The sequence below is a fragment of the Rousettus aegyptiacus genome, unplaced genomic scaffold (genome assembly GCF_014176215.1).
Source record: "Rousettus aegyptiacus isolate mRouAeg1 unplaced genomic scaffold, mRouAeg1.p scaffold_m13_p_3, whole genome shotgun sequence".
In the NCBI taxonomy this organism is placed as follows: domain Eukaryota; kingdom Metazoa; phylum Chordata; class Mammalia; order Chiroptera; family Pteropodidae; genus Rousettus; species Rousettus aegyptiacus.
In genome coordinates, this window is record NW_023416306.1 from 145,701,493 (window position 1) to 145,724,897 (window position 23,405).

General features: G+C 35.6%; 1 protein-coding gene across 4 annotated transcripts; it reads left to right on the forward strand.

The window, feature by feature from the left end:
- The first annotated feature begins 84 nt into the window (after window positions 1-84).
- On the forward strand, window positions 85-23,251 carry ZBTB1 (zinc finger and BTB domain containing 1). Of its 4 annotated transcripts, XM_016141748.2 has the most exons (4): window positions 209-445; window positions 11,488-11,558; window positions 12,501-14,416; window positions 21,452-23,251. In XM_016141748.2, the coding sequence occupies exons 3-4, from the start codon at window positions 12,519-12,521 to the stop codon at window positions 21,486-21,488; spliced, it is 1,935 nt and encodes a 644-aa protein (XP_015997234.1). In that variant the 5' UTR covers window positions 209-445; window positions 11,488-11,558; window positions 12,501-12,518; the 3' UTR covers window positions 21,489-23,251. The 4 variants fall into 4 exon arrangements, with proteins under 4 accessions (XP_015997235.1, XP_015997232.1, XP_015997234.1 ...); XM_016141749.2 differs by lacking the exon at window positions 11,488-11,558 and having other exon boundaries at window positions 85-445; XM_016141745.2 differs by lacking the exon at window positions 21,452-23,251 and having other exon boundaries at window positions 12,501-15,685.
- The last annotated feature ends 154 nt before the right edge of the window (window positions 23,252-23,405 follow it).

Consider the following 23,405-nt stretch of genomic DNA (forward strand, 5'->3'; position numbering starts at 1 on the left):
AGAGGGGCGAGAGGGGTGGTCAAGCCGCCGCCACGCCGGCCCCCGCGGTGCGGGTTGCGCCAGCCTCCTCGGAGCCCGACGCAGAAACTTGTTGCAACAAACAGGCGACCGCGGGTGCCCCTAGCAGCCAGCGGCGGAGTGGGTGGGCGGGCGAGAGGGAGGGGAAGGCTGGCGGACGCCGCAGCGAACTGGTGGGCAGACCCGGAGTCGCCGCGTAAGCGGGGCCGGCTCAGTGCGGTGCGGCAGGCGCGGCTGTGCGGCAGCGGAAGTCCTTTGTTGCAGCACAGTCCCTGGCAGAGCCAGAACCTCTCCGCGCAGCCCAACCCGAGCGCCGCGCGTCGCCGCCACTGCAGCTCGCGGCCCCTTCGCCTCCGCCCGCCTTTCCCGTGGCTAATTTGCCTTAAACTCCCTAAAATCTCCGCACCCCTGGTTCCTGCTGCGGCCGGTGAGTATTTGCCAGTTGTTGGGGCTATTTGCGCAACTTTGGCCCGCGCCGAAGGGTGGCGGGCCGCGGGCCTGGCGGAGTGCGGGGCCGCAGCGGCGCCAACCCGTGTGGGAAGCCGGAGCGCGGCAGACGCGCTGCGAAGACCCTGCGACAGACAGCTGCCCGGCCGCTTGCTCGATCCCGCCGCCCGCCGGCGCGCCGGGTCCGGGACGTGCGGCCTCCTTCGGTCGGAAGCGAATCCCCTGTGGAGACTAGTTCCCACATTAGTTACCTTCTTTTCCCTTTCTTTCTCTGCTTTTATTTTTTTGAGGGGGGAAGGGAGAGGAGGTGTAGACGGAAGGCGGGAGGACCCAGTTGATTGACATGCCCAGAGCCCGCTTCTCTAAACTTACAGCTGCGGCTCCGCGGCGGATGGGAGGGGAAGTGTCCCGGAGCCTGAGGCCGCAGACTTGGGCGCTCTCCGAGGGAGGAGGCGTAAGAGCTGTGCAAATTCTTGCCACGCTCTTTCCCACCCCGTCTTGCCGGCACACACGCTTTTTGTTCAGTAAAAAGTGGTAGGTTTCGGGTTTAAGAATTTTCCATGGAAAAGACCTTCTGTTTCCTGGGAAGAAAGTGCTTTCACTTCCAGTGGTGGGAACTTATTAAAAGTTATGTTAGTGTTGGGTAAATGTGTTGGATGTAGATCCGGAGTCATTACCACTAAAATATGTAGGCTTGGGTCTGAGCTCAGCCACCCTCCCACTCTCCCATTCTACCTAAGCCACGCGTCTACGTGATCTGAAAGGTTGACATGATGTTTTCCAGATTAGGAGAGTCAGGGAGATGGTGATAGTCTTGATATTTTCTGGGGACAGCAGGGCATTTTTATGTGTAATAATCCTAAATCGAGCTTCAGCTTGGTAGATGCGCACAGATTGTCCACTGGCCCAAGTGTATTTCCATACAATATCACGGCAGAGAAACTACTCCGGGAACAACTTTCCCTTTGACACTAGAACCCAAGGAGTGGTCCCAGGCTTTTTGAGGAAACTTAGAATCATTTTCTGGAGCTGAAGTTCAGGTATTTTGGAGAAGATTTGGCGAAGGCTGCTCTGATAAAAAGCTATCACTTTTAAACGGAGAAGTTAGATTCTACGAAACTTTGTCAGTGCGAATGGATAGGATGGGGAGAGTTGGGCTACAAAAAGATGAAGCTTTTGGCTATCAGAAAAGACTGGCTATCAGAACCTCAAAACTTTGCTTTTGAAATCATTTGCCGGCTATCGGATAACGTTTCAATAACTGAATGGTTTTGGGAGCTAGATAGGGCTTTCTCATCTTAAACAGAAAATTGTAGTGGAGGTGAAATGCTTTTTTCCAAAGAAGAATACAGTCTGCAGTAGAACCATCAATTAATATTTTATATTCATTTTAAAAGTAGGTTTTTTTGATTATGACCAAATTTTCATCTATAGAATAACTCAGGCCTTTCCTGAAGCCTTTTTATTCTTTCCACCTCCAGTATAGTTGCCTACTGTGGTGGTGGAGGCGGATAGCTGGTGCATCACTGTTAGAAATAGAGAAACCATATTTAACCAGGACCTTAGCAGGGCAAGAACACAGTCTCAGCCACTTACTTGCTCTTGACTTTGAGTTTTGATTTTGTTTTAACACTGTTAAATTTTTGTACTTAGAACTATTTCCCATTCAGCGTTTAGGAGAAAAGTGCCTGCTTTCAGACCTCTCTTCTCCAGCCAGGAAAAGTGTTAAGCCTTTGATATTAACCTTCTGGCCCAAAGGAGAGGAAACCATGTGGCTTTAAAATGCGGAAAATTCTCCATAGATTTTCATTTTTAAGCTACAGTCTGTTGTTTTTTAAAAAAAAATCGAGGTGTATTTGAAAAAATATCTGCTTGAGTTCATTTTGGTCTCTGTAGGATGTTTTCTTGATTTTTTTTGTGCTAATGCTTCTTACCATAAAACATTGAAATTTATTATATTTTTATGTGAACCAAATTACAAGTGATTCATGTCTCAAAATGGAAATACTTTATAAAATCCATGCTCTTTGTAAAAATTCAATCTATACTGAAGTACATAAAATACAAAAATGAAAGTCATTCTGACTCCCACTCCCCACAGGTAATCACTGTTAATAGTCAATTCCTTGTTTAAAATGAGAGAAGGCAACATTTGATCATAACTGTTGTGCTGCTGTGGCTGCCTCACCCTGAGAAGGGATGGCCTGTCAGATGATTGATTCATGGACGCATGTTCTCTGTTCACTGCTCAGGTTGGCGAGAATTGACTAGGTAGAGGAAAAGGAAATGTTTTGCATTAGGCTGATTTGAAATTCTATGATTAAGTAGCAGACTTGAGAGTTTGAATATAACAGGGCTGCTATTTTAGGTCTGTTCTTATGAAGTACTTACTGTATCTTGGTGGGCTAGTGCTAGTTTTCACACTTTTTTAATGTTAATGTTGATGTGAGCCTCTCATGCGTTGATTTATAAAGTAACCAAACTCATTAAAACAAAACCCCCATATTTGTAAAGAGTTACGTAATTTATAGTTGGGAAGGAGTTGGGTATACTTACCATGAAGACCACTGTCAAGATATCCCTGTTGCTGATATGGAGTGAAAGATTCCTCTTGATGAGTATCCAGAGGTAGCATGCCAATATCAGGGCAATTAAAGGAAAGAAAGGGATTAATGACTGGTTTTCAGATGTGGCGTGGAAGAAGATGAGACATATTTAAGATAGATTTCTAACTATACTTATATTGTGGTTTTTGTAGTAACTACAAGAGATCTTAGGGAAAATACAGAATCACTTATTACTTCGCCTGACATATTTAAGAAGAATGAGTTGTGAAGTAGTTGATGATGTTCTGAAAATAAAGCCCAAAAATAGTACATAGAAGTTTAATTACAATGTTAGTTATTTGAAGATGTTGGGGACATGCATGTTTTTTACACTACTTGGAGTTTAAAATCATTTTCAAAATAAAATTGGGAAATTAAAGAATTAAATCACCAATCAGATTTTCTGTTGTTGTCTGTGTAAGATACATGTAATCCTTCCGAGGTAACTGACAAGCTCCATCCCCACTTTAAATCTTTAGTATGAGGGGAAGGCTTGCTGTGATGGGCAGTGGGAGTCAGCAGAAGGAAGAGGAGTTCAGGAAGGGGCAGGGTAATATGCCTGCAATATGGGGAAGTGTGAGAATACTGGTTACTCTGGGAGGCTCAGAATGTTTCACAGGGACACTTCAGTTAATTGTCATTGCGGGCAAGAGTGTTGTCTGGTTTATAAAACTGAAACTTAGTGCTCTGAATCAAGAGTCAGAATTCGAGTCCCATCTTCTACTTATGAGATGAGTACTTAAATACCAACCACTGAACCTGTCTCCTCATTCACAAAATTAAGATATTAAAAATATCTTCCTTAGGATTGTTGTGAGAACCAGTTGTATAATGTATGGAAAATTGCTTTGTGAATTTTTCATCACTATGTAAAAGTTGCCATGATTGAAATAATGCAAAACATTGATAAGCAAAATAAAATTTACCTACATCAACATTTATTCATTGTGATCAAATATTAGGCAACTGTTAGAGGCTCAAAGGATATACAGTGATGTCTGAGTGCCCTGATCTCAAGCAACTTTTAGCAAAGCAGGGGAGCCAACATAATTATAATCCCTGCTATGAGTGTGGTGATAGATATAGCATCCCAATTTGGATGATACATTATTTGTCACCCTATAGTTGTAGGTACAGGCTTTTTCGGAAACACAGAAGAGGGTCATCTGCCTTCCCCTGGGATCAGAAAAAAAACTTTGTGAAGAACGTGACCTGGACATCACCAAAAGGTTCTAAGCAAAGAGAATAGCATGTATAAAAGTATGAAGGCTTTTGCTGTGTTAGGTGCTTTGGGATGAGGGGGAACCTTAAATCTTGAATAGATTTAAGGCTTAAGAATGGAGTTAAGCTTCTTAGAATGAACACACTTTTTATATGCTTTTTATTGGTTTCATTTCATTGACTTAATTAGATAAAAGTGAAATTTTCAAGATTTTTGGTTAGAATTTTAAAAAATCAAATGATGAAATTGGAAACAGGGTAGTTCCCATCATCATAGAGAGAGCTGCCTCACCAGTTATTCATTCAGCAGTATTTACTGAATACATATGTTGCAGAGAAACTAACAAACCAAATCCTTACCTTCAGGTTTCTCATAATCTAGAGGGGAGACCAATATGTAGAAAATTGGGGAGCCAATTCTTACTTAGTGCTTACTCCATGATAGACACTGCCTTACAAATAAATAAGTCTAAGTGCTTGGAAAGATTACCATCCTCATTCTCAAATGGGAAAATTGAGGAACAAATTGGTTAAGAAACCTGCTCAAGGTCACATCTAAAAGTGGCTGAGCCAGAATTTGAACCCAGGCAGCCTGGTTAGCTTATGTTTTAACACCTACTTTATGCTGCTGTTGTGATGATTAAAATATAGTGTAATAAGTGCAAAATGAGGGGACAATATACAGTAGTATCAAAACCTAAAATAGTAGAGAGGGAGGTGTTACAGAAGGCTTTCCGGAGTTTATAAACTGATTATTAAATGATATGGGAGGTTCAGACAGAACAACCAATCAGCGTGACTAAAAATTGAGGTAAAATACATGAAGAAATGAGGGGTCGGGGGTGGGAAGGCAAACAATTTTATGCTGGTTGAACATGAAGTTTGAAGCAGGAAGTAGCAAAATAAGACTAGATGGGTGGGCACAGAGGGCTTTGTATGCCTTGCTAAGGAGTTTGTACTTTAGTCTATGTGGAGGGAACCATAGAGGGTTTAAGCAGATTTTCATTGGATTTGAGAGTCCAATTAAGGAGCCTGTTGTAATAACTCAGGAGTGATGATATTGGCCTCAGGAAAGCAAGGAAGGTAAGGAAGAAATAGAGGGGCAGATCTGAGAAATATTTAGTGAGAAATTGACAAGACTTAATTTTGAGGGAGGAGACCCAGCTGACTCCCAAGTAGCCTGGATGACTAGTACATGGTGGTGCCAGCTGAGACAGAGACTGCAGGTGTAGAACAGTTTTAGGTGGGTCCCAGACAAAGTCACAGAGCGAGTATTTTGGAATAGATAGAAGTTTCACAAAAAGAACTCTAAGAATATGAATGCCACGTGCAAAAAGGGGCTTTCTGATGAAGTTGCTTTTTGCTGAGAAGCCTACTGTTCACACAGTGCCCTCTGGTGGTCAGAAGATGCCATGTTGCCTCTTCAGGATGAACAGATCAATATACAGAGACTGGTTGGATAAATAAAATTTATTTAACCCCCTGGAGGGAGAGAGCTATGTCTCAGAAGCCACTTTATTACCTTTGCTCTCTGTGTGGATAAATCTCTTAATGCTGCTTAACTAAAGAAACACCTCAGTTATTCAGAAGTTTATTTAGTTGGCAACCTCAGCCATGAGGTGCCCTGGGCTGAAGCAAAAGAATAAGGCAATTTATTGCTTTTCAGTTAAAATAGATGGAACAAAGTACAAGTATTAAAGCCTTATTTTAACTCATAGAACCCTAAGTTCTTATAAAAAATTATCTATGTAGATTCAGTTTTGATAAATTTTTGCCTTCATTTCATAACCCATAATATTGAAATGCTGGGCAGCAAGAGCTCAGCCTGCCTCATAGAAGTGACAGCTGTTGGTGTCACAAGGCAGTGAGACAGAAAAATACTGACCAACCAACAAACCACAATCTCCAAAAGTATAACTGTCTTAGGCTATTTTGTAGGTACAAACAACCCCCAGCTCATTATTTCAGCCAAACAATTGATGCAGAGGAGAAAGCAGATAGTCAGGAGTGCTGTACTTGGGGCTGCAGTTAGAACAGTAGGAAGAGCCCTAGACCAAGATTAAGGACACCAAAGTCCCATCCTGTCAGCCACTAAAACTAGATATGACTTTGAGGATGTCGCGTAACTTCCTAGGGCCTCAGTTTGTTTTCTCATCTGTAAATCAGCAGATTGAACTTGATCACTTTGTAAAATTGTATGAACTATGTTCACAATGATGACATTAATATTTAAGAAGAATCATATTATGCTTGGATTGAAAAGACAAACATCATTTCTATCCAAGAGTCCTTTGAGGAGTATGATTATCTGTATTTTATAGATAAGGAAAGCAGATTTAGAGATGTAAAGAAGTTTAGTACTAGATACAGCTATTATTCAAATCTTTCAATGTCTGCTTTCTGGCTCTTATTTAATACTTTCACTTAAAAAGCATGCATTAAGTGCCAATATGTGGGAAGAGTCCGCTAGGCTCAGGGAACACAAAAGCCATCAAGCCTCGTCCCTGTCTTTGAGAGTTCAATTAAGCACTGCACTACTATACCTCTGTCAGTGCTAATGATATAATACAGCAGCACTGTTAGGACTAACATACAGCCACATTAGGGTTTTTAAAGATTTTAGGGTGTGAGCATAGAACTGAGCCATCATTTATAGCATCGTTTCTATGGGAATATGTATTTCAAGTTCCAAATAACTAACTTAAAAATAAAGTTTTAGAATGTAACACAATTATAATTTCAGGACTTCCTGTACTAAGTACTGACTGTGCAGTCTAATGACCAGCCAGAACGCCTGCTCTAAAAAGTGAATTAAATTTTCTAAACTTGATCATGCCTGTCATTTAAGTGCCTTGAAGTAAAACCTTCAGAAGCCTCTACAACTGGTTTTTCCTGAAAACTTCAAGGAGGAAACCTAAAGAATTTAAGTTTAAATTTAGATATTGGGCTGTATACCCTGGGAAAATAGTATTCTATGAAAGAATTTTGCTGAGGTGACCTTATTTTTATAGGTAGCAAAATCGTTAAGGCCATGATGTCAGGCTGAAGAGTGATATTGCTTGTGTTCTAATTTCACCAAGTTCTCTGAAACCATAGGAAGGTTATATAACATTGTGTGCCTCTGTTTTTTTAATCTGGAAAATGAGTCTTAAAACATTACCTACTTTGTAGGATTTGTTATGGGGATTAAATGATAAAATGATAATATTTACATGCATACATACGTATGTATAATACACATGACATGCACACGTTTGCTTAGACTAGAGCCTGGCACATTGATAGTAAGGCCAGCAAAACAAATCTACCTTCCCTCCCATTACATTCCCAAGCTTTTGTTTATGCTCTTGTGTACCTCTCCTCAATTATATAGACACCTATGCAAACTACTGAAATACCTTTCCCTTTGCTTTCTGTTTTTCTCTATGCCACTCATTCATCAAGGCTTCACTCAAATACTACATCCTTCCTAAAACCTACAGTCTTAGTATAATTCATGCTTTTCTCTTTCTAAACTCTTGCTGAACTTTATTCAATATAATTTAGTACTTAATTATTCTCAAATTGCATCTTGGTTTAAAATTGATTCCCTCACATGTAATTAGCTCTATTGCATACTATCCTTCTTCACCGTCCACCTCAATGCTGTATGCAGTATTAGGATTATAAGTGTTCAATGTGTTCTGAAACTCTGATTTATAAACATAAGAGAATCTTTTCGTTACATTTCAGGCTTCTTAAAAAGTGCTCAAAGTAAAGCCGGGCATTCAATCAGATAAGACATAGAAATAGGTATGAGGAAATAATGTATATATTGAAATGTCTTTTGAGATCTAGAAGTAATTTAAGTTCAGAGATTAGCGCACTTGAGAGTCCGACGCTAGGCTCTGCTGCAGACTCACTGAAGCTGTGCAAATCGTCCTCAGGGGCCTCCTTGGTAAGGCAAGTCTGTGACATAGTAGAAGGCGATGGTGATTATTTGTGTTAGAGAAGGAGTCAACTCAGAAATATCCTTAAGTTACTTCATTCACTTTATATGCTTACTTATAGACCTTTAAATTATCATTTGACTAAGGCTTGGACAAAAGAAATTTCCAGCAAAACTGTTTTTTCCAATTTAAGAGATTTAGCAATGAAGGAAAAGTATTTCTGAAACCTTACTATATCAGTGTGAAATTTACTGAAATAGCTTACACGGTGTAATTTAGGGAACACGTCTACTGGCTAAGACTAGATGCATATATACAGCTAAATCCACATTACAAATAAGAGTTCAGATGGTGGAAGTCACTTGTGCAAAAGCACCCGGCCAATAAACCCTGCATTAAGAACTCATACATAGTCCTTGGTTGAGTATTCCTGGAGAATGCCACACTGCATAATATCCAGGAATATGTAGTAACAACTGTACAGTAGTAGTTAGTACCCATCTGGGTGGTCAAGAGTCCTAGTACCTGCTTTGTCACAGTTGGCTATACTCTTGATGCATTGTTTAATAGCCCTAGACCTTTGCCCTTCTATCAATAATAATGTTGGACTAGATTAAATCTCTCTATGCTGTAAAAGCCTATGTATATCTAAATTGCTTAATGTGCAATGATGAGCTGGTAAACTTTTTCAAAATTTTAAAAATTCACTGTCAAATTATTTATTACCTAACTCCTTATTTTTCCTGGAGAACTGCATGCATACTGGGTATCTAGCTGAAATAAACTTTTTCTACCAGTGATATATCTTGTAACACAAAAGCAACCACTGATTGCAGTTATAAAAATAAAAACAGCTGAAGTATAAGCAATCATTTTACTTAAAACTGTTTATATAGCTTTACTATAACAAAGTTTACTTAGTGTTTTTGGTAGCATTAAGGATATCAAAAACTTGTAAAGAGCAAACTTCTTTTGGAATTTGAGTAAAATTTATTGTTTAATTAATACAACTTATACTTCATTTATAAGTAAATGAATTATAAAAATTTTAATGCAAAAATTATTTTCAAGAGATGAGCTAAAAGTCTCACAGGTATTTAGATCCCTCACCTTGGACTCCACCGCCAACCCCTTTTTTTGGGTGTTATTAAGCCTTTTTTAAGCTTTTCTGAATGAGGTGTAACAAGAACAAAGTTGATGGTACTAATATGTGAATGACTGCTGTTAAAAGTCACTCTACCTAAAATTAGTTTTACTCAGAACTTGGACATTTGCATAATGGTATTGATGAAACTGCAGATCTAGGTCAGCCTTGAAGCTGTAGTTTTAGCATTAATTTCAGACTTATTACTTGTTCAGCTTCAAGGTCTATAAGGGGAAGGTGGAAATAGAGACATATAAAGAGAGTGGGATTCATACCCAGGCCTTTCTGACCCAGATCCCTTATTCTTTCCACCACAGCATGAAGCCTTCCACAGAGTAGGCACTTTACTGAGTACATGTTGAATGGAGTCCTTAATTTAGAAAAAGTCAAAATTCTCCATGATATGTCTTTGAGATTACAGAATACTTGTGTTATTGCTGATTCTCAGTATTTCTTCAGTGCCAGGTATACCAAAACACTCAGTAAACATTTGTTGAATTAATAAATATACATTAAAATGCTCTCAAGTCTCTTGTTTTACTGTCTTGTTTTTGTTAACAGAATGTATGTATTTTCACTAATTGAATTGAATTGTGACAGTAGCTACAGATGTGCTTGTCATATTGGTTTTCTGTGTAGTTGCGTTAATTTTGGTTGCTGATCATAAAATTGTTTTCATTTTGATGAGAAAGGTCCTTAAAACCTTTAAGCCCTTCATATCATTATTTCAAGCACTTTGACAGCCCAGGAAACTTGGGGGCAATGAGGATAAATGAGTTACCCAATGGGGCAAACTACACTGGAACTTAGATCTGTCTTATCCAAAGCCTATGCTCTTTTCACTGTACCATACAGTCCTCAACAGGATTTTGTCCCTGCTTCCACGCAGGGCATTCATTATCTTCTGAACAAATTTGTTTCATTTAAACAACTCTTACACTAGAAAAAAAATTTTGAGATAATATCTATCTTGTGCCTCTTTCTCTTTGATTTGTTATTTTTATTAAAAGTCTCTAAATCCTACAAAATGCCTATAGACCTAGAAATCTCACTCTACGTAAAATAGGCTTGGGGGTCAACGTTTTTGTGCATGTGTGTGTGTGTTTTCCATTTTAACCTTTGAATAAAGTTTTGTTGTTTAGATTTGTTTTATATAAATATAATTGTTATATAATTTTGTATCCTGTGTTTTTACTTTACTTTCTATCCTGAAAATTTATTTTCTTCTATAGTCTTCATGAATAAATACAGTTTTTAAAGGCCACATGACAGTGAATGTTAGGATATGCATTTACCTTGGTTTACTTACAGCTTCCTTATTACCAGGCATTTCAAGTTATAAATAACATATTGATAAATATATTTGTGCTTTTTGTATTTAGGTACATATTGAACACGATTCCTCATAGTTTTAGCACAGGTATCTGAGTTACTAAAGGTTGAAACATACCTTCTTGAAATACTTGATCTAGCTTATAGAAAAGGCATAGTGTTTGCAATTTTAAGCTACCTTCATTTCAACAGTGCATTTCAACAGTTCTATTTCACACACATCCCTGCCTATGCAGTTCTGTCTTTAAGCAGGAAAACGGAGGCAGGATGAATCTTTTGGTAGTAGGGAGAAAAGGGGTATGTGATCTACATATGATCTGTGATAAACAGATAAGCAGTTGGAAGTAAATAAGTTTAGATACTCTTAATTACTACTGCAGAGAGGGTTTAGGGACTGAAGAGTGAACATTTTATTTCTCTGAACAGCTTGTTAAATGTTCTTTTTATGTTCAGTCAAATTGGGTAGGAATTTGTTTTTCAGTAGAAACTAGATTCTGAAGTTTTATGTATATAGATTAAAAATGAGGTGGAAATTGGATCTTATTTTAGATTTATAGTATAATAGATAGGACTTCTAGTGCTTTTAATATTTTCTTCTCCTTTATTCAAAGTCAAGTCCCTACATTAAAAACATTTATAGTGTCTACCATATGTTGTTAAATGAAGAAAACTACTTGCAGAAAGGAATATATAGTATGATACCATTTAGGTTTAAAAAATAAAAACAATAAAGGAAAACTATGTCCCTGGCACATGGTACTCAATATCTCTTGAATCTATGTATCCATAGAAACTGATGTGAAGATATACATTCCAGAGTGTTTGGAGAGGTTACCTCTGGGAAGAGGTATGCAACCTAAGGTGTGTTTTAAATTTTATGTACTTTTATGTTTGACTTTATTGCAACGAGCATGTGTTACTTTTGTATACTTTTTTTAAAATCAAAAAATAAAGAAAAATTTGCAATCTATGGATAGATACCACCTTCCCAAATGGATCCACTGCTTCCTTATATCCTAAAGTACATGCCAAGCAATAAAAGATATTCCAACACTACAGAATTACTGCTTCTCTAGTAATTGAGAAAAGAGAAAAGCATTGACCAAACCTATTTACTTGGTGCCATTTCCATGAAATGTAATAAGATTTTTTTTAATAGAATTTTTCTAAAGAAAATTTCAAACATACAAAAATAGAATTAGTTATCAACACATGGCCAATCTTACATCACCTATAGCCTCACACTCAACGCACTATATTATTTTCAGGCATACTTTAGGTAGATCATTTCATCTATAAATACATCAGTATGTATATCTAAAAGATAGGGACTCTTTTTTAACAACCAAAATACCCTTATCACATGTAAAAATGAGCAATATTCCTTTATATCAATCACCTAAGAAGTTTTTAATATTCTTCAATGTAGTTACTAAATTTCAATTTGTTATTTACTTTCATACTTCAAGTATTTTAAACAAGTGCCTTCTTTCAAATTTGGTATACATTCTCCCCCTATAATTGTAATGAAACCAAAATGATGGTTTTTGCTTCTGATACTTTTGCTTGTATTTCTTAAAATGAGAGGCTTGAATAAATGTTTAGGTATCTTCATCTTCAAATTTAAAAAAAAATGATTTAGGTATATATTATTTATTGAGTTTTGCTATATTAAAATGGAAAGCTATTCACACCTTGATTTTAAAATAGTAAAGTCACACAAGTCACAAATCATGATCAAAATTATTCTTTCAAATGCATTTCTGATATCTTGTCTGACTTCAATATTTTTGTTTTACATAGGTCTCTAATTAATAGAAGATGGCAAAGCCCAGCCACAGCAGCTACGTCCTTCAGCAGCTAAACAACCAAAGGGAATGGGGTTTTCTCTGTGACTGCTGTATTGCAATTGACGACATTTACTTTCAAGCACACAAAGCAGTTCTAGCTGCTTGTAGCTCCTATTTTAGAATGTTTTTCATGAACCATCAGCATAGTACTGCACAGCTGAATCTCAGCAACATGAAAATCAGTGCTGAGTGTTTCGATCTCATTTTGCAATTTATGTATTTAGGAAAAATTATGACAGCTCCCTCTAGTTTTGAGCAGTTTAAAGTGGCAATGAACTACCTACAGCTATACAATGTTCCTGACTGCTTAGAAGACATACAAGATGCAGATTGTTCTAGTTCAAAATGTTCATCTTCTGCTTCTAGCAAACACAACAGCAAAATGATATTTGGCGTAAGAATGTATGAAGACACTGTGGCTAGAAATGGCAGTGAAGCCAATAAGTGGTGTGCAGAGCCAAGTTCAACAGTAAATACACCACATAATAGAGAGCCTGATGAAGAGTCTTTACAATTAGGTAATTTTCCTGAACCACTATTTGATGTATGTAAAAAAAGTTCTGTGTCCAAATTATCTACTCCAAAAGAACGTGTGTCACGACGCTTTGGACGGAGTTTTACCTGTGATAGTTGTGGATTTGGCTTTAGCTGTGAAAAATTATTAGATGAGCATGTGCTAACCTGTACTAACAGACATTCATACCAAAACACAAGATCTTATCACAGAATAGTAGATGTTAGAGACGGAAAAGACAGTAACATTAAAGCTGAATTTGGTGAAAAGGATTCTCCTAAAACATTTTCTGCACAGACGGAAAAATACAGAGGAGACACAAGCCAGACTGCTGATGATTCGACTTCAACCATTGGAAGCAGAAAGAGTAGCACAGTGGAGTCTGAACTAGCCAGTGAAGAGAAAAGCAGAGCTGCTGAGAGAAAAAGAATCATCATTAAGATGGAGCCAGAAGACATTCCTACAGATGAACTGAAAGACTTTAACATTATTAAAGTTACTGATAAAGATTGTAATGAATCCACTGACAATGATGAATTAGAAGACGAACCTGAAGAACCATTTTATAGATACTATGTTGAAGAAGATGTCAGTATTAAAAAAAGTGGTAGGAAAACTCTAAAACCTCGGATGTCAATAAATGCTGATGAAAGAGGTGGCTTAGAAAATATGAGGCCCCCTAACAACAGCAGTCCAATACAAGAGGATACTGAAAATGCATCTTGTGAGCTGTGTGGACTCACAATAACCGAGGAAGACCTGTCATCTCATTACTTAGCCAAACACATTGAAAATATCTGTGCATGTGGTAAATGTGGACAGATACTTGTTAAAGGTAGACAACTTCAAGAACATGCTCAAAGGTGTGGAGAACCTCAAGATCTGACAATGAATGGGTTAGGAAATACTGAGGAGAAAATGGACATGGAAGAGAATCCTGATGAGCAGTCTGAAATAAGAGACATGTTTGTTGAAATGTTGGATGATTTTAGAGACAATCATTTCCAGATAAACAGTATCCAAAAAAAGCAGTTATTTAAACATTCTGCCTGTCCTTTTCGGTGTCCGAATTGTGGCCAGCGTTTTGAAACTGAAAATCTAGTGGTTGAACATATGTCTAGCTGCCTAGACCAAGATATGTTTAAAAGTGCCATCATGGAAGAAAATGAAAGAGATCACAGACGAAAGCATTTTTGTAATCTGTGTGGAAAAGGATTTTATCAACGCTGTCACCTAAGAGAACACTATACTGTTCATACTAAGGAAAAACAGTTTGTTTGTCAGACATGTGGAAAGCAGTTTTTAAGAGAACGTCAGTTGCGCCTGCACAATGATATGCACAAAGGCATGGCCAGGTATGTCTGTTCCATTTGTGATCAAGGAAACTTCAGAAAACATGACCATGTACGGCATATGATTTCTCATTTATCTGCTGGTGAGACTATATGCCAGGTCTGCTTTCAGATATTCCCAAATAATGAACAGTTGGAACAGCACATGGATGTTCATCTGTATACATGTGGAATATGTGGAGCAAAATTTAATTTGAGGAAAGATATGAGATCACATTATAATGCCAAGCATTTGAAAAGAACATAAGTGAATTTCTACTGTACTAATGTTTAGTTAATATTACATAAAACACCAAAGCAAAGGATATGAGCTATTTAGAAACTGATTTTCTAAGATGAAGTGTTGGAAAAAAATTTCAAGGCCCTTTTTTCTTAAATATTTTTGTTTAGGATCTTAAGTATCTACAGTTTAGGTGTTAAATGTTTATCTTTTTTGCTTTTTCTTAATAGAATTATTTGGTTTTAGTTTGTTTTAGTTATGATTAAAGTTACTTTTAAATGTAGACTACAAGTGGTTGTTACCCCTTCAATGACTATTAAACTTTAGTTTTTATCAATAAGGTGATGACTTCACTATTTCTATGTGGTTTTTTTTTTTTTAAGGTTATCCTATGAAATTTTAAACCCAGTATTATTGGCAATTTCTATTTAAATTAAATAAAATTTTTTTTAAGTAATTAGTTATATGAAACTATCCCATTCACTTTTAGCTTTTTCTTTTTTTTTGGAAAGTTGAACAGTGATTTAGCCACTGTGTGTTCCCCCTTCTTATTAATGAAATTCATATTCTTATTAGGCAGGTTAGGTGCACTGAATCTAACCTTGAAGGTTGACATGGGCTCAAACTTGGCCTAAAGAGATTGATGGACCTAACGAAATTCCTATAAATGAATATTTTCCTATAATTGATAAAATATCATTTAATAATCACATTTAAAACTTATATTAAGTATAAAACCCAATGACTTTACCCCACCTGAGAAATTAATAAGGGACAAGTCATTTTGTTTTGTGGTATAAAATTTAACTATGATAGTTAATTAAAAAGACATATCTTGTATTCACTTAAAATAATTTAAAATATTCTGATTTCTAAAGTGTGTTTATCAATTATTTTTGTTTTTAAATAGACTTTAATAGTTCTCTAAGAATATGACATCTAAAGGAAAATGATTTTTCACTTTTAAAATTACATACTTTTGGAACTTTGAGATTTGAGAAAGCTGCCATGTATATTGATAAAGCTAATAAAATAAATCAATTATAAATCTGGTTGTTCTATAAAAGTAGAGTGTGCAAACAATGTCTTGTGTTTTATACTATCTAATATTTGGAGAAAATGTGTTGTGGCAAATTGCAGTCTGTCACCATGCTTTATTATTATTTCAAAATTTGAGGATTATAAAATAATTACAGTATATAAATGGGAAAAGTTTAATTTTTTAGTTAAAATAGTATTACTCCTAGTTGTTGCTAATACAGGGTCTACGTAAATTACATGTGAATTAAAACACTTGGGAAAACTGACCCACCAATAAACACAACTATTGGATAGAATAACTTTTAATGTGAATTACTTACATTGTAATACCCTCCTCATAATGAAAGGGATTCTAAATAACTCCTATATTTAAAAGTATAATTTTGTGATTATGAACACTAACAACATTGTTTCTTTACACATCAAATTTTTTAAGATATGCAAGTCATTTATGTATATAATTTGCATAAAAGAACAAGTTGCCAAGAGATTTAAGAGATTTATTGACTAGCACAGATTTAGTTGATAGAGTAGTATTAGCACAGTGTGAGCTCAGAGATTTGTGGGGAGATGTTTAGGCTATTAAGTAAGAACAGGAATAGTATAGGGACCATGCAGTATTAAAATAATGGGAAGTAGAGAAGGGGGAAATACACAAAAAGGTAAATGAGAAATCAGGAATTTTTTAAAAGCCACATAGCAGGAAAAGCAAATCATCTTAGTCTGATGCAATAGTTTAGCAGTAATTAAATCTGAAACGCAACTTGAAATATGGTATATACATTACTGATAGGAACCTGATAAAGTTTTCTAACAAACCCAGAGACCGTCAGAGAATAATGTAGAGAGATAAGATAAACTCACAAATTCTAAACTACATAATATCTCAGTAAACATAATTTGCTTTGGACCACTGTTTTACATGACCCTCATCGAAATCTCTTGCATTGACTTTCCCACCATTGAAGAGCGAGCGGGGTTCTTTCTAAATGCTACCACCTCTACCAATCCATTTACTAATGGATTGTCTACTCCATTTTAAAAAGAGGGGTTTAGCTTACTGTTTTGACAGGTACTAACAGCCAACAATTAGCAAGCAAATGTATAAACATTAACCATAAAATCTAATTTTACATAACTGTGATGTTCACAGTTTCACAAAGCCACACCTCAACGATGTTGTTTTCTGTTTCATGTTACACAGGACACATACCTTCTGTTTTGGCACTAGCTCCAGGGCAGCACGGGCTTCTTTATAACGTAGTTTTCCTTGTTAAGGCAAACAGTCCATGTAAAGACTACTTGCCTTTTAAAACTAGGAGGAATGAAAATATCCAACACTTCTCTCCAACCCAGTTTCCTCTCATTTTTTCCATCTCTCTCGTGGGGTGGGGCTACAAAGCTTTAACTCCTTACTATTGTTTCTTGCCCACCAGTGCTATGAAGACAAGGTTGTGGAACGTGCTAGCTCCTCCTGCCTTTAAATTTGATCAGACTCCTAATCTAAAAATAAAAGGAAAATCTAGATAGATATATGTGGAATCTTATTTCTCTTTCTGTCTCACAAACACAGTCTTGCTTAAAAGGCCTTTTGTTCTCCAGCAAGAAATTCTGGAAGAATCAAAGGAATGAATCAGTGCCTAACAAGCTTGCCACGAATTACAGTGCAACTCAGGTGTTTAAATTCTTTGGCAAACAGAACTAAGAATTTCAGAGATTAATAAAGCACAACCAAGTTGCAGTGGATTAGGACTCAGAAATTTGTCTCAGTCTCTCCCATATTTTTAAAAGTAAAAATATTCAGAGAAATGACATAAGTAAAATGACACGTGGCTAATTTTTAATATGTGAAATTAAAAAAAAGGATTCCAGGGGCTAGTGATAAAAATGAATTAAATGAAGTTTGCTAGGGAGGTCAACACCAATTAAAAGAAAAGATAATAGACTGATGTGAAAAATATTTAAGTAATGTAGCTGAGAACAAAAAAAATGAACAAGATATCAAAGTTTAATAGAACATTTGAAATTTTATAGGTGAGTAGAGATTTAAGTAATTTGACCAGTTAAAATAATTTGATTAGATTAAAATTCCATCAGAGCTATAGAATGCCTAATGAAACAATTATTATGAACATGCTAAGGATATGCCTAACTACTTGAGATAATATACCAAATTTTTTAAAAAGCGGGAAGAGAGGTGGTGGTTGGCAACTTTCTTCCTGGTGAAAACGACCTGTTTCTCTGTGTCACTTAAGGAACTTCCATAATTAATAGACCTCTGGAAAATCCCCCAAAGAACCAATATAACGGTTAAACAAAAATGTTATTGTTATTAACAAAAAGCTAAATCGGTACACTCAAACAAAAAAAAAAAATATATGTATGCGCACACATAGCTGAAAATAAAGAAATTGGTATTTTTCTTAATTTTAAATGGGTTAATGAGTTAAATTTTTTGCCATTAATCTACTTTGATCAGTTTTGTATCTTTCCTTACTACCCCCACCTCCTGTGTAATAAATGCTTCTCAGTGATAAATGCTAGTAGGCACCCTAACATTAATATTGCCTAGGATTCCAGGATACTGAAAAGCTCTGTGGGAACATATCCTTATGGAATGTCACCCATCTCCTTAAATACCTGAAGTGCAGTAAACTGGATGAATGCCAGGGAAATGGAGCAAGTAGAGTTATATTTGGTGTTAAAAACTTGAAGCAGCAGGCCAGATTTGGAAACCCCATGATCCATTCATCCTAGGGCACTCACCTAGCTTCCACTTAGTTAGTACTCTATCTACTTTGCTAAATGCTTTACACATGTAATTTTAATTAATCCTCACAGCCTTATGAGGTAAGTGTTCTAATTTTCCAGATAGGGGGCTGAGGTTCAGAGAGGCTGAGTATTTTTTCCTGAGACCATACAGAAACTAAATACTAGAGCTGGAATTTGAACCTAGACCTATCTGATTTCTACATTCTTGTACTTAAGCACTTAGTTACATACTCCACCTACCAAGAAATACAAAGAAGGGCCTTTCAGCCTAGGAATACATGTGATTAAGCTTGTACGAGACTCTGCTCCTTGTTCATCACCTGTCATCTGCTGTGCCTGGTAAGGCAGCTGAAAATAGTGGGTTACCTAATGAACATGTTAATGTGAAAATATATCAGTCAAAACCAAAACTTTATTTGGGTCATTCAGAATGATGTTTTAGAAATAAAGATAAATACTGATGTTTTCATTTTCCTTTATTTAAACGTAAAACATTTAGTGGTATTGTCAGCCATTTTGCGGGCCCATGATTGGTGCTCAATAAAAATTTGAATTCAACTTCCATATTTCTGCCTCTGAACTTTTCCCCACTCTGTTTTCCCTATTCCCTACCTTTATGTTTTAATTTCTCCCACCAATCACTGGTTATCAGACTAATAAGTTGAATAACTCAAATTATTTGAAAATGTTCCTAAAAAAATCTGGACCCCAGAATAACCAGTTCCCTCTTTTTTACCTCAACAGATTATGTGGATAAGAACTTTTTCATTTCTTTGGTTAAAAAACAAAACAAAATGTATTGTGATTCATTTGATTAAAGTTTATAGAGGTGCCTAATCAAGCTGCCTAAAAACAAAGTAGGTTTTTCTAGCCATTTATAATTTAATTTACCAACAATATCTATGGACTTCTAGTGTAAACTTAAAAAGTTTTACTTGAAAAGAAGCGAAAGATAATTCCAGGAAACAACACCCTATATATATATCTGCTCTAACCAAGCTGCAAATTTTAAACAAGTAAACAGTTATTTAATGGTTTAAGTGAAACAGTCCCCTCCCAATCAAATCTGATTTTAACTTTATGCATCTATTGCCTGATTTCTACAGCCTGTATAATAGGTTTTACTACTACTATGTTAAATATACTACTTTAACGATCTATCTGCCAAATATTATTTTTTAAGTTAGTGTAGAAGAACAAGACAGTGAAGATTCCATGGGTAATGTCTATAAAATTATTTAGGTGACCCTCTTTCATGGCTTTCTATCAAACTCAAGGATATATTACTTAATAACATGGGTAGAGTCTCATGCTAAAACCAGATGAAATTTAGCTACTTATAAACTTATATGCTGTCAAGAGGCAAAAATGCAAGGATTTAGAATGTTCATGTCTGTATTGGTAAATACAAATATGAACTAAATGACAATAACAGCTTATAAATTCATGCTAATTTTGAACCAATTTAATACCACCTAAGTATTTGTATGTACATGCTTAGTTGACTTTAGCATTAAGAAGTTTAAATCCTAATTTAAGTTTATTATATTTAGGAGAACCAAATCATTGAGATCCATTAGTCACAGACTGGTTCTTTCCTATCAAAATCCATCACAGATCACTAGGGGGCAGGAAGCCATTATAATTTCTCATTATCTTTTTTATTTGCTGACAAAAAAAGATGGTGTGAAGGTTATAATTCAGTATTTGGCTCTGAATTGAATTACCAATGTACTAATCATCACTGTATTTAGAAATCACAGAAAACCCTAGGGATCAAAAGATGACAAAAAAGTAAAGGACATGATTCCAATTCAGAGTCAAGAAATTTTATGTGAGAAAATTTTCATAACTTCATTGGTTTGAGACAGGGATAGAGTTAGGTAGGCAGCCTATGAAGCCCCCAGTTAAATTTTATTTTAAAAGTTACTATGTTGTTATTATTCTACTTTAAAGCAGCGGTCCCCAGCCTTTTTGGCACTAGCGACCAGTGCTCCTATGAGAATCTAATGTCTGATAATCTGAGGTGGAGCTGAGGCGGTGATGCTAATGCTGGGGAGCAGCTGCAAATATAGATAAAGCTTCGCTTGCTGGCCCACTGCTTACCTCCTGCTATGTGGCACGGTTTCTAACTGGCCACGGACCAGTACCAGTTCATGGCATGGGGGTTGGGGACCCCTGCTTTAAAACAATCGCTTATACCAATTAGAATCAGCATAGGTTATGAAAATCATCTCTCAAATGCTTATATGTTCTCTGACATGGGAAAAAGTGTTTTAAGAGACAGTCTCTTTTTAAAATTAAGGCAAAGCATTCCTGCAAAAAATATTATTCTACCCAGAATCACTGGAGCAGGTTAGGAGAGTTATAACGTGGAACTTTGAAGAACTCCTCCTCTGGAAGTGTGTGTGTGTGTGTGTGTGTGTGTGTGTGTGTGTGTGTATACTTTATTTTCATTTGCAGAGTGTATACAACACTTAATATTTGAAGAAAACAGTGTTAGCTTGATGGCTGAAAGCACTTAGTAAAAAAGAACATGAACTTTTGAATTTTTTAGATCTATGTTTCAACCAGATTTGCCATTAATAATTTAAAGTACATTGTAAAATTATTTTATTTGAAGGAAAACACTTAACTGCTTACTGCCTATTTTCGCCTACCCAGCTGACCTCCTATCTTTTTTATGTTACATATTTATGTGCCCTACCCATTCTTTCTTGCTTAGATCATGCAAGAAAAAAGTGCCCCTACAGTTGAAAAATTATATTAGTAATAATAACACCTTGTATTTGAAGGGTAGGATGAGTTATATTGGGGAATAAATTAAATAAATTTAAGTTCTAGAAACTAAGCTTTTGTTTCCATTCTTTGTTCTATTAACACTGAACTGGCCTGATGCCAAAAGTCATGAAATTCTGGCCTAAGAATTATGTTGTGTTGTGTCTTGTAGAACAGTCAACTTGTAATATTATTTTTCTTGAGTTTTGTCTTTTTCTGTGTGGCAGTGGTGAAATAGGGCCTTCTAAACCTCTGGAGAAGTGAGATCTGAATTTGGAGAGGACATGGGGAAGAATCAATCTTCAACAGATAATCTTTAAGTCCAGACCCAGGAATATCAGATCTGAAGTGACACCATCTTTTCTGTCTTCCTGACAAACCTCATCAAGCCCAAAAGTTCCAGTTGCAAGGATCCAAGAAAACTCAGTAAAGATCACTTTGAAATCACTTTGTTGTGACAAAATTGATTCATGGTGACTCTTATAGTATTTGTGGGAAATCAGTGGTCAAAGCTACATTAAAATGAAATTTTATATGCTAATTGTCTTCAAGGGTCCCTTCTAGAATAAAAGGGCTTGCTAGGCTACTATAAATATATTATAAATAGAGATAGTCATATATCTATGTAAACACATATAATTCTAAATTTAAAATAATCTGAATTAGAATTTATTTATTATGAAATACATTTAGACAATTAAAAAAAAAATTACATCCCCAAATCTGCAGAGTATAAATAAAAAATGTAGGTACAGAGAAAAAAGTAAGACCAATATTTTAATAAGATAATCTAGTTATTACTGTTAATGTAACATTCGCCCTTCTTCACTGTATATGTTACAAACTTGATTATTTGGTTATTAATATTGATGAAACTCCCTTTTTAATCTGTTAACTTAAAGGAAAACCAGAAATGCTATTACTTCAATATTGGTAAATTTTCACATATCATAGATAACCAAAAAGAATGTGTCTTAAACTTAGTAATATAAGCTAATAAGACGTGAGTTTCTGTTAAACATTTATTCTTGATATTAATGTATAGCACCATGTGTCTCAGTTTTCAAATTTCAAGATAAAATTTAACTACATATTGAGTGAAACAAAAGTTTAAGGTGTTTTAAAAACTTTCGTGGGGAAGTAAAATGTTTCGTGAAATTTTAACCTGGCTACAAATACTTTGTTTTTTATATATACTCATACACACATTTCTTAGCCACATGAATCTTACAGCCATATTATTTCCTTATTGTGAGTACTTGTAGTTTTGCTTTTGGTTAACTGTATACCCATTATTATTATTGTTATTGTTACTTTTGTTTCTTGTGCAATATCAAGATGTTACATGTCTTCAGAAATGCTTGTTTTTATGCCTATTCAAATATTTTAATAAGGAGTTACATAAAGAGACCTAACTTAGAGTATACATAATAGTATATGTAGAAGTTAAGTAATTTAAAATCTATAGCTATAAAGTAGAATGATAACTTGAATATTCATTCTAGTAATTAGATTAACAAAAATCAGAAAAGTTAATTACAGCGGGATAGTAGGAAGAGGAGCAAGAAGGGAGATTAGAAATCCACTAAAGACTTCAAATTCATAGGAATTCAACTGCTTTAATAAATAAGTTTAGGAGAGTGTTTGTTTCTTTAAAAATCTAGTTAATATATTTTGGGAACATGAGGAAGCATATAGAACTGCAGAATTCTAATAGGAAACAGAAAAGATATAAATAGATTTAATAATTAAAGGTACTAGATCAATATAGTAGAGACTTAACAAATAATTTTTAATTGGCTGCTGGAACTTGATTCGCAAAATAAATATGGCTTAAATTTTGACTGTACTAAAATACAAATGTAATGAATTACAATAATAAGTGATATAAATGCATCCTATAATGTGATTATTTTCTGTAATTAGTATAAAATGGAGTTATTGGGTTACATAGAGAATTTTTGTTACATTTTTAAATCAATTGCTTTTACCTAATAAAACTTCCTCTTCCATGTTCAGAAGTTAAACTGTCTGTATATTACTTTTATTTATACTGTATTTTTTTAAACTGGCTCTTTAAAAAAACTATTTGCCTGAAAAGTTATCAATTCCTTCCATTCTCTAATACCAAAATAATAAAGTATCTGGTATAGCTAATTATGGTGTTCCTGAGCATCTTCA